Source organism: Vulpes vulpes, chromosome X (assembly GCF_048418805.1).
Source record: "Vulpes vulpes isolate BD-2025 chromosome X, VulVul3, whole genome shotgun sequence".
Lineage (NCBI taxonomy): Eukaryota > Metazoa > Chordata > Mammalia > Carnivora > Canidae > Vulpes > Vulpes vulpes.
In genome coordinates this window covers 14,900,722-14,912,176 of record NC_132796.1, presented here as the reverse complement: position 1 = coordinate 14,912,176, position 11,455 = coordinate 14,900,722, and the positions used below count along the sequence as shown (strand labels likewise).

General features: G+C 53.6%; 1 protein-coding gene across 2 annotated transcripts in view; it reads left to right on the top strand.

Moving 5' to 3' along the window:
* The window catches only part of PHKA2 (phosphorylase kinase regulatory subunit alpha 2), a 75,859-nt gene extending 69,049 nt beyond the window's left edge, over positions 1 to 6,810 (top strand). The window contains exons 29-33 of one of the 2 annotated variants that reach the window (XM_025997490.2): positions 464 to 517; positions 2,351 to 2,521; positions 4,615 to 4,668; positions 5,373 to 5,573; positions 6,146 to 6,810. In XM_025997490.2, the coding sequence (XP_025853275.1) occupies positions 464 to 517; positions 2,351 to 2,521; positions 4,615 to 4,668; positions 5,373 to 5,573; positions 6,146 to 6,316 (651 nt within the window). In that variant the 3' untranslated portion in view covers positions 6,317 to 6,810. The remainder of the gene's footprint in view (positions 1 to 463; positions 518 to 2,350; positions 2,522 to 4,614; positions 4,669 to 5,372; positions 5,574 to 6,145) is intronic. The other variant, XM_025997492.2, reaches the window with a different exon arrangement.
* Positions 6,811 to 11,455: the final 4,645 nt, after the last annotated feature.

Genomic DNA, 11,455 nt, shown 5'->3' with positions numbered 1-11,455 from the left:
TGGCCAAAAGTTATCAGCCTGCCCTTATTTGTTCATTTAACAAATATCTATGTAACGCCAGTAGGTGCCAGATCCTAAATGCTGGTTATGGGTAGGTATTTTATTGATCTCTACAGATTTTTGCACCTCTTCACTTAAAAGATTAGCATTTTGTGGCTCTGACTTTGGAAAATAAATGGTGTCCTAATTCAATGAGGCCCCTCCACATTGGCTTAGGATAGATAACGTATTTCATACTCCTGTGAAAGAGCATTTCCCAAGTCCTCCGTTGCACGGAGCACTGAGCTCTGCACTGGCTGGTGTCTGGGGCTGTTTGCCTGGACGGTGAGTGAGAACCTCTGTCTGGCTGCCTCCTCTGCACCTTCTTTTCGCGGGGTTTTCCATGGTGTTCTATGTGCCTCCTCTCTGCTGGCGTCCTTTGGTGTCACTGCACATGACTGAGTGGACTCTCTTTGTTTTGTAGCTGTTTTCTGTGAGCCAGGCCATGTCCAGCAGTGCGCATTCCTCCAAGTCTGCGGTAAACCACGCATCCCGACTGTCCTCACCGCCTCCTTGTTTGTGGTGTCTGAATCCTCTTGTTGCCCTTCTCGTGCACCCACCTCATCCCTACCTCCCACAGAGTTGAACAGGTTTAAGTGTTTTAGTTTGACTGTCATTGTGAAGAGGGTCTAGAAGGAAAGCCCAGAAGTTCTTGAATTGAGCTTTGTTTGTCCAGGAGCTTCTGGAACCTTCGAAGCATTGGTTCTGTGCCTTTCTTCTGAGCTGTGGTGGCAAGCCACTGCCTGCACGTGCTGCTGAGCACCTTGTACTCATAACGCCCTGGCTTGGCGTGAGGCCCCAGATCAAGTGGAGGAGTAGGAAATATTCTAATTGCAGAAGCAAGTCTTAATCTTCCTCTTGAAACTAGAAGGAGAAAACCAGCTGAGTCATTGATGAGTGTGGCTGTAATTACTTTTATTTGTATCTAATTGTTGCCGTATTTAAATGGCAGTAATGAGCCCGATGGAATAACCCAGCCTAACAGCCTCTTCAAAATAAGATCCGATGAAGTCAAAATGAGTACATAGGGAAGACTCCTGCCTCCTGCCCTGCTAGCATGCCTACCATTCAGATTTCATTTTGAAACCTTTAAGTGTGTTGCTGTGCATTGAGAAACGAAGGTACCAGATAGTTCAGGACGAGGTAACGTGGAAGGATGAAAGTTACCCTCTACTGCCCTGTACATGGGCGGGTTAGAATCCACCCCTTGGCAGGAAGCGGGCTGTGAGCTCTGCTGTGGGGAGGCCAGCTTGGCTTGAAGGCCCCGCTCCAGGCCCCCACCGGGAGCCTCTCTGCGCTGCATCTGCAGTCGTGGGCGGGCCTGCTGACTCTGGAGGCCAGAAGCAGAACTGCTGGCCCTGCCCCAGCACTTGGCTCACGAAGGCCAGAATCCGGCCAGCCTCAGGCCAGGAGGTGGGGATGGGATGACGCGTGCTCCCTCTGCTTCAGCAAAGCGGATGCTCCCTCTCGGAGGCCGCCATTGGCCCCCCTGGTCAGGATGGAGCCTTGTGCTGAGAACAAACAGAAAGTGATTCAGAGGGACTGGTGGATATGTCGTCATCTCTGAGGCCCCACTACTAAATAAGGATTCCCAGCCTTTACTTTTTTTCTTTGGCTCCAGAACAACCCGTCTCCCCCTTCCTCCATGTGACGTGTTGCATTGTCTGCAGCATCTGCAATGCAGGGAGGTGCCCACTGCTTCTCTGGGGCACCATAGAAGTCAAGTGGGCACTTCAGCGTTTCTCTGCCTGGGCTGGAGCGCCTCTGAAAGGCCCACATACTCTGAGAGCCTGGGCTCACTCTCCAGGCCCTCCTACAGCAATGCCAGAAGGCCTTGGGAGGGACAGCTGAGGCCCGTGCGCACTTACTGCAAGCCAGGCGTGCTTTCAGGGTTTTCTGTATCTTCTTTCAGGGAGCACTCCCGGCTCCCTGCAGCAGGTCTGATGGTGCCCCGTTGTATGGGTGAAGGTGAGGCCCAGAGCTAGTGTTGCGACTGATGCGGGGGTGTTGAGTAGGGAGTCACAGCCTGGCTCCGGGGGCGGCACTCTCGCCTGCTTGGCCTCCCCTGTCAGGTCGAGGTCCTTTGCTGCAGGGCTAGGAGGGGTATACAAAGGAGATCAGTAACCGAACCCGTACAGAAAAGAATTAATCCAGTTTCAAGAAATGGCCAGACCAATCAGGGAACTCTGGTCCTTTCTGGGCAGTTGGTCTGTGTTTTGATGAATTTGCTGAGGCATCCCTCACGGTGGCCCGCAGCCCCATGGGGCATGGCTCCGAGGTTTCTGAAGGCCCTACGTGGTCTGTCTTGCAGAGGTCCAGCACCCCGTCCTCGCCCACGGGCACATCATCGTCAGACTCGGGTGGCCACCACATCGGCTGGGGGGAGCGCCAGGGCCAGTGGCTTCGCAGAAGAAGGCTGGATGGAGCCATCAACAGGGTCCCCGTGGGATTCTACCAGAGGGTGTGGAAGATCCTTCAGAAGGTAGTAAGCTTGGCCACTCTACTGCATTCCACTGGCCTTGTCACCGGGTGGGCACGCACTCCTAGGGAAATGAACCCTCCCCTTTAATTCCTTTAGGAGGCACGGTGGCTCCTGCAGGTGTCAGGAAACAGGCGGCTGCAGAGCAAGCAGACGTACAGCTCCCCAAGCTCAGGGAGCCCCCAGCCTAGAGCAGGGTTTCTTCACCACTGATGTTTGGCACCACTGACACTCAGGACCGGGTAGTTCTTTTTTGTGGAAGCTCTTCCATGTGTTGTGGGACGTCAAGCAACATCCCTAGCCTCCACCCGCTAGATGCCTGTAGCACCCCCACTCTCACCCATGGTTGTGACAACCCAAACTATCTCCAGACGTTGCCAAGTGTCCCCTGGGCAGCAAATTGTCCCGGGTGAAAGCTGCTGGCTGAAACCACAGCAAGTTAGATCAAGTGGCAGCCCAAGTTTTGTGGGACCACCTTTGACATATATTTCAGGGACATAGGAAAGAAGATAGATGAGAGCTGTAGAAGGCAGAGAAGGCTTCAGATGACAGCACTGTGACAGAGGCAACCTGGAATGGCAACCCTAGGCCTTAGCCTCCTGCACGTTCAGGCAGGTGCGCTGTCTGTACCTTTCAGTGACACCCTCCTATCTGCAGGGCACCGTTTCAGGTCCCAGGTGCCCTGAGGCACAATCCCCATGCACCTGGGCTGCCTCTGCCTCTCCACCTAGAGAATGGGGACCCCAGAGCCACTCCCCTTAGCTGGCTGCCCCCTATGCCTGTGGCTATGAGACAGCTGCCTGGGGATGTGAAGATATTAGCAGAGGTCAGGGAAGCCACAGGCCTCACTGGCCACACGGGAACACCGCAGAGCCTGTCTGTGCCTGTGACCGAGGAGGGGGCACCGGCAGAAGCCACACCCCTTTGCTCTGCACTTGCTGGATGCCTGGCTCCCTGTGGCACCTGCCCCAGAGCACTTGTGTGTCCCCCTGGGTCCTGCCCCAGCTGGTCTTTCCTTACACCCAGGCGCGGACCGCCTCAGTTAAAAGCTTTGATGCAAATAAAGAACCATGGGCAGGACCGATTTTTTTCTTAAAACTATTTTTTTTTCTTAAAACTATTTTTGTTAGTTCATTTCACAGTAGGAGAGGAGAGGATAGTAATCCCAAATGAGCACATACTACAACCCCCTTCCCAAAGCCCTAGCACCTCCCAGCCGTTTTATTTCTGTGGCAAGGGCCCTTGGTCCATTAGGGAGGTTTAGCATCTCTGCTTTGTGGGGCTGAGGTCTTCATGGGGCTAGCATGGGGACGTCAGAATGGTCCCTGTCGTCTGGCAGCTTGTCCCCACATGGTAGCAGAGCCCTCAGCACCCACAAGCCTCTGCTCCTCCTTTCTCCACCTCTGCTCAGGAGGCGCGGGCATTTGCTGTCTCTCTGTCCTCAGCCCGCCAGGGCACGGGGATTTAGAAGGCAGCCAATTAGACTAGAATGAACTTCCTAGAAAATCTCCCCACTCTTCCTGGGGCATCATACGCTTCCATCTAGACTTCTTGTAGTTCAATACCAAGACACTCTTATTATGAAAAAACAGCATTTTGTGTTGAGCCGGCGCTTGATATTTATATACACGGGCGTGCGTGTGCATGTCTGTGCATGTGCTCGCGTCTTTTGTGATTGGTGCTTATTATAGTAATCTCAAAAATAGATGCCTGCAAAGGCACAGAAGTATCACTTCGCCAGCAGGAGCCATGAAAATCTCCCTTTATATGGCACCAAAGGGGGCCTCACAGCCGCCAGGGCCTGGTTGCCAAGTGTAATACAGAGCTTCCACAGAGGAGGACCCAGCAGCTCCCTGGGGCATTGTTCGTGCAAGATCTAAAAGATGCCTGCTGCTTCCCTAGAATTGCTCCATCGAAAACACAGCCTGTGGGCAGTGAGAACAAGCTCTCTAAAAATAACTCTGACCGTCTGGCGTGTTCAGCCTTCATGCAGGTTTCCAGAGCAGAGTGACTTGAACGTGTGCGAACGTGTGTGCACACTTACTAATCAGGCTCTGGAATCTGACTGAACTGTCCTATGTGTGTTCTGCCTCCAGTGCCACGGTCTGTCCATCGATGGCTACGTGCTTCCATCCTCAACGACGAGAGAGGTATGATGGGAAGACCCCGGCGCCCACCTACTGCGGGTCTCCCCCAAGTGCTTTATGTCGTGGGCTCCAACCGCTCCCACTTCTTCCAAGTGTGCTACAACCAGACAGGCCATTTGTAGGCCCATCTCTTTAGCCACTTCACCCTCACAATTTGCCAAGGTTGTTTCCCACATTTGTTAGCATCACCTTTTCTTTGTCCCCTCAGAAACCACATATCTGACTGTCAAGAGCTTTACATTTGCCCTTTAAAGCACTCTGAAGAGAGAAGAGCAAAACTGCACGCCACACACATTGGACCCTTGTGCAGCCTCCTCCAACCCCTCTGTCGAGAACAGTCATCTTTCTGGTTTCCTTTCCCCTATTCATTCTTTACCAATGGGGTTTTTAGTTTTTACCCCGCCCAAGACCCAGTGCTATATGCCACAGGGAGTGATGATGGAGAAAGAGGAATGAGCAAAGGGCCCTGTCCCCTAGATGTCCCAGTCTAGTGGGTAGGTAAATCAAGCTAGGACAAGGCCAGCTCACCCCCACTGCGAGGTCCTCGGCCATCTGCTCCCGAGGGTTCTGGCTGGTGGAATCAAGAAGGTGGCCAAAAAGGAGGCAGCACTTGAGCCAAGCCCGGTGGGTGCTGTGGCCAGTGCTGGTAGCCAGCAGTGCTGGTGGGCCTCGGCTCCCTCTTGACCCCTCGCTGGTGCCTTTGACAGATGACCCCACAGGAGATCAAGTTTGCCGTCCACGTCGAGGCGGTGCTGAACCGCGTGCCACAGCCCGAGTACCGGCAGCTGCTGGTGGAGGCCATCATGGTGCTGACGTTGCTCTCAGACACCGACATGAACAGCATCGGAGGCATCATCCACGTGGACCAGATCGTGCAGATGGCCAACCAGCTGTTTCTGCAGGACCAGGTGGGTGCCCAGGCCTGCCCACTCACACCCCCCACCCCAGCCAAGGTGGGGACAGAAGCAAGGTAGCAGGTTGGCTGGCATTTATCTCTGCCGAGGCTGAGGATTCTGTGTCCAATAGGAAAGAATATTCTCAAAGAAAATGGCATCACAGATGCTGAAAAAATGTCAACCATTTGGTTAGAAAATGGCACAGTGGCCACTTGGGAAATCTAAAGATCTTTGGAAATGGATAGACTCGTGTTGGCAATGGTTGTAGTGTGAACACCACTCTTGCTATGGGTGTGACCCTGGTAGACAAATCACTTACCCTGCGCCCAGCAGTCAGGTAGGAGGAGCTGTCTTCTTACAGGGTCAATATCGCGCTGCAGACTAGGACATGCGGGAGCATGGCATAGTACCTGGAGGAGAGGCTGGGTGTCCTCCCCGGGCACTCTTGGCTCCTGTCCTTGGGCTTAGAGCCCTTCTCTGGGGGCTGCTGGTCCCCGACACCCTGGCTTCTAGCATGTCCAGTCAATCCCAGGGTCAGAGAGAGAACTCTGTTCATTCTTTGCCTTGGTCTTTTCCTGCTGCAGATGTCACTTGGCGCCACAGACACCCTGGAGAAAGACCAAGCCACGGGCATTTGCCACTTCTTTTATGACAGTGCTCCAAGTGGGGCTTATGGGACGATGACCTACCTAACGAAGGCAGTGGCTTCTCATTTGCAGGAGCTGCTGCCCAATTCAGGCTGCCAGATGCAATAGGGCCTCAGTGCTCTGAGGCTGTCACTTGCCCCCTAGCCTCGTTGGGAACATTCTCCTGTTCTCCAAGATCCCCTGTGTTGATACAAAAGCATGTCCCATCAGAAACCCTGGCAGGGAGGAGGGGGCAGCAGTAGACCTGAAACCAGTGTCTGTCCAAGCCATAGCACGAGCCGAGGAGTCCTGTGCGCCCCAGGGAGTGCCACGGGATCGCTGTCTGGGTTCGCTTCGCTGTAACATTTGCCGCAACATCTGCTCTCGGAGTCTGAAGAGGAATTGGAAATTAGTCTCTTTCGAGTGCAGTGTGAATGGAGAAGCCAGCCTAAATTGGCTCTTGCTGAGTGACCGCACTCAGTCAGATGTGCTAGTGCCACATCTGAAGATGGGAAGATCCTTCCAGCAGCAGGAGTGGACCTTGACAAAGGGGACATCCTAACGGGATACAGTCTCTCTGTGGACCAGACTGTTTACCAAATAGAACAACTCATTCTGTGGAAGTTTGGTTTTCTTGTTCCTTGCTTTCTTTCTAGGCCTCTTGTTTTAGTGGCATAGCTACCTTTGTGTAACAGAGTCCTCTCTTGCCGAGATTTAGAAAATTGCTTTTTTTTTTTTTTTTTTTTTTTTTTGAGATTTAGAAAATTGCTTGCAGTTAACTTTGGCTTGCGGTCTTCAAGGATTTTATCCTGGCTTCTTATGAATTAGAGATTTCTTCTGCCTTATAAAAAAAAATCACACATCTTTTGGAATATAGCACACACACAAAAAGGCAGGGGAGGTGCCAGCTCTTAGGGCTGGGCCAACTGTTATTTTAGGGCTGGAGCAGCAGGGAGTCCCTCAGGAAGGCCTGTCCCCCCTACCCCCGCTTGGGGTGACCACCCTGGCAGACGAGCAGTACCTCCCCCCTGCACTCAGGGGAGCCACATGAGGAGAATAGAGGTGCTAGATGCATGGTGTGCTCCTGCACAGATGATGCTTCTGGTCTTAGCACAGAGCCAGGTTGGCGACTCGAGCCCTTCCCCTGGAATCACTCTTGGCTTTCAGGCAGGTGTGCCCAGAGGCCTGGAATGTCGAGCAAGGACCTAGCCTCACAGGACAGAGCCTCACGGTCTTTGGCCAATGTTCCGCTGAATGGAGTTTCTCTCTGGGCACCATCTTACCTTGGGGTGGGGGGGAGGCGACAGGGAAGAGTTTGAATACTGGACTTCAGAGGGCAAGCCGTCCCCTGGCGGTTAAGTGGTGAGCTGCAGCAGCTGGAGGGTGACAGAGTAGATGTGTGACGACTGTGCCTCTGAAGTGGTAACATGCCCAGTGGATCATTGGCTCAGAAGTTTATGTGAAGGTGGAGAAAGCTGATGCTCTGGCTGCTTGGAGGGGACACAGAGGTGCCCGGTGCCCATCAGAATCAAGCAGTATCGATCATTTTTCCTGAAGCAGGAGAAGCAGGGTGGCCTTGTGTTCCTGATGCTTCCTGCTGAAGAACCTCTCTTCGGGCTGAGCCCAAGGGAGAGACAGCCAAGTAACACAGCTCAGTGCCCGGAGGCTGGGCTCCATGGTGTACACGCACCGTGCACCTGAGACCTGGAGACTTTTGTTTCCAATTCTTGAAGCCACAGTACTTTCCTGGCTGGGGCACGGGGGGAGTGCCATCCAGGAAAACCCCGGAATCTGGCAGTTTCTGCTCCCGTGGACTTCTCCTCCCCTTCTCCTTTCCCTTCCCTATTAATGTCAGCACATGTTGCACACTTTCTGTGCCAGGTGTGGGAACACAAAAATACAGGAGACGTGACTCGGCGCTCAAGGACCTCGGCCCGGCAAGGAAGGCTGGTGTGAAAAGATGAGCGTGCTTTAGTGTGGCGGGGGCGGCGTCAGAGAGACAGGGCCGCGTGGGCCGGATGGCAGGCCCTGCCCGGAGCGCTGGCGTCGGTGCCGAGCTCAGAGACCGCACAGGCGGCCTGGCCTCCGGCTCCTGCCCACACGGCACATGGCGTGGCCCCGCGCCACGCTTCCCCCGCGCTGCCTGCCCAGCCCCGTCGTGCCCGCAAGGCCGCTGCTCCCCTGTGCCTCTGAGGGGCTGGGGCCGGGAGGTGGTCACAGCCACCCTGGTTTTAGAGAAGCCTTTTCATGACCTTTATTTTTAGTGTCTTTAAGCCGTGCTTAATATTGGACGAGGCTCATGTAGTTCACCTGATCGGCTTCCTGGAGGATCATTTCGAACACAGACCATGCAAGCAAGGCACAAGCTGTCAAAGTCCTGGTTGCTTCTTGGGAGAAAGCTCAAGAAGAGTTACAGCCCTCCAGAATGAGCCAGATGCTAATTTAGAACATCACCTGCCTGTGGATGACGTGCACAAACCACGGAGGCCGTGTTTGGGCTCACCAACTGAGCTGCGGCCCGGGAGGAGAGCCATAATAAGCAATTCCGCGGAGCCTTCGATTCACTCTTTTGAAGCCTCTTTCAAATGAAATCCTGAAATAGTATCGCGTTTCCACAGGCATCAAGCTGTCAGCTTCAAAGAAGAAGAACAGGCTTCTGAGGCTTGATCCCTTTCACCAGCAGCTGAGGCCCACGCCACAGAAAGGAGCAGATGCTTGAGGGGGATGACAGAGGCCCCGTGCCGCCAGCAGCCTGGCCCCGGCAGGCTGGGTTTCCACGCCACGAGAGCACGGCCGGTGGCCCCTGCTGCTCTTCCCTTTAGCTTTCCTCGGAGCCGGAAAGGCCAGTTTTGACCTTTCTCATATTCTTTCTCAGAGCCAGGAACAAACACTTCTTTTAGCGTCCATTGAAAATCTGTTGGCCTCCCCACCTGCTGCTCACCCTGGCTTTGACCCAAAGTGAAGCCAGCAGCAAGGACGAAGATTCAGTCTCAGAGTCAGAGTGGTCTTCCAGCCCAGCTCTGTGACCTGGGGGTGACTGATGTAGCCTCATGCACCCCAAATCTGCCCAACTCTCAGATGTACATAAGGCCTGCAGACTGGCACGGGGCTAAGTGTGAGGGCATCATGGGGATCCCCTTCCACTTCCCACCCCTGGCAGTCGGAGCCTGGAACTCCCTATTCACATGAATCCACATTTGCCCCATGGCAACCCCCAGCCCCGCCATGGGCCAGAGACAGACATGTCTCCCCAGTCATGCCAGTGCCTCACAGGGTGGGCATCTGTCAGGAGCTCAGTTAGAACTTCTCTGGGGCCTAGTGAATGGAAGGAGATTGTTACACATTGGCTGCCTGCATAGAGAGAATTTAAATGTTCCGTGTGCTTAAGAAAAAAAAAGGAAAAAAAAAAGGAAAAAAAAGAAAAAAGAAGGGGAAAAAAAACAACCAGAAGATCAGGAGGCAAAAGAAACAGTTTGTCAGCTGATTGATGCCATTTATTTCTGGACACAACGACAGGAGGCTCAGCCTCCCTTGATGTAAATTATAGCAGAACCATTGCTCAGTTCTATAGACACGCACACAAGTCTGGCAAATAGCTTTTGTCTTCCCTGCTTCCCTGTTGTCAGAAGGTACAAAAGCCTCCCACCCCCTCCCTTGGTGCCATTATCTTTCAAGGTGACTCTTAGGCTTTTGAAGTCCCTGCCATCTGCTGTATGTGTCTCTGCACTTTGCGTGGTCCCAGAATCCCTTCTGTTTGCCCGGACTTGGCCACTGATTCCTGTGCTTGCGAGGGAAAAGTAAAGCCGCCATCACCCTTCTAGAGCCCAGTGCCCCCTTGCCCTCCTCAAAGCCATGTAGGAAGAGCCACCTCTTTGAGTTACCAAGAGAGTTCTCTGAGGCATGAGAAGAACTGAAACCACAAAAGAGTGTTCTGGAGTCTAACACACGGAGCGTTTGATGGTTTGGGAGAGGGAACAGTTCCACCAGAAAACAACTGTGTGTGTTTTTAAGGAACATATGTGCAATTTTGGCAAAAACGCCTTCTCAGACGGAGTGGGATAATCAGAACCAGTGAACTCTGAAGTCACATGATGCATCCTCTGCCTTACTGCAATATGTCAACTATTCTGAAAAATGAATTGCTCAGAAAGCATTTATTGTGGCCTACTTCGGGCCAGGCGTCGCTCAACTCAGGAAGGTGGACAGGTGTGGTGGGATGGAAAGACACCTCTCTGTCATGAAGACCTCTGCGGAAGGACACCGTGCAGCCTCCTGGAATGCATGCCCGGCACAGGCCTACCAGGCCATCCACTAGCTGTCAATTCTGCCTCAGAAACGTGTGTTCCAGAGAGGTTTGCTGTAGAGGGAGGCAGGGCCATGGCCGGTAGCTCAGGGCAGAGTGGACGAGGGCTTCATTGTACAGCAGGTCTAGGGGGACTGTGTCTGGGAAGCAGAGTGAAGGAAGCAGGTGTCCAAGGTGACAGACCTTCCTCCACTGGTCCTGAGGTGCCAGCAGCCTCCCGGAGCACCCCTGCTCTGCAACTGTTCAGAGGCAAGAATCGGGTAGCTGGAAAGTAGAGGCGAGCAGGTGACTGAGGAGAGCTATTCCTGTCCCCTTCCTCAAACCTCTGCCCCAGTCTCTGGCCTTAAACCCATGTGGCCCTATGACCAGCTGTGAGCAAACATGCAGGTGTGTGCACACAGCTGTCGGCCTGCCTCTGTCTGAGATGCTTCCGGTGATGGGGCTGCCAGTCCCGGGTCTCGTGGGCCTCAAGGGCGCAGTGGCTGGAAACCGTCCCCAGGGCTTGCCTTCAGGCAAGGCTTTGCCTGCCCTCACCCGCCCTTGCAGAGGCTTACCTCTCCGTCCCAGCCCAAAGGGCTCAGACTGCAAGCACCTGCCTGCCTTTCAAGTCCAGGCCTTAGGAAGCACGAGAAAGACCGGGGCTGAGGCCTTCTAGGCTCTAAAGACTTCACGTTCTGCACATCGCTCAAAGGCTTCTTCCTCCGTGCTTTAAATAGATGTGCTGTGCTGAGTTTTAAATTTGACACATTTCTTTTTTTGAACTTAAAAAAAGCACAATGGAAAGCAAGCAAGCAAGCAGCGTAGTGACTCATCCTCAGGAGGAAGGGAGCAGCTCCCTGATCAGAAGCAGTGGTCAGGAACATTCCAGGAGGCTGCCCGGGGGTGTGGACCGTAAAGGGGACAGAGTGGAAATACTGTGCGAATAGGTGAGGCCAACGGGATTGGCTCTGAGGACTCCCTAGAAT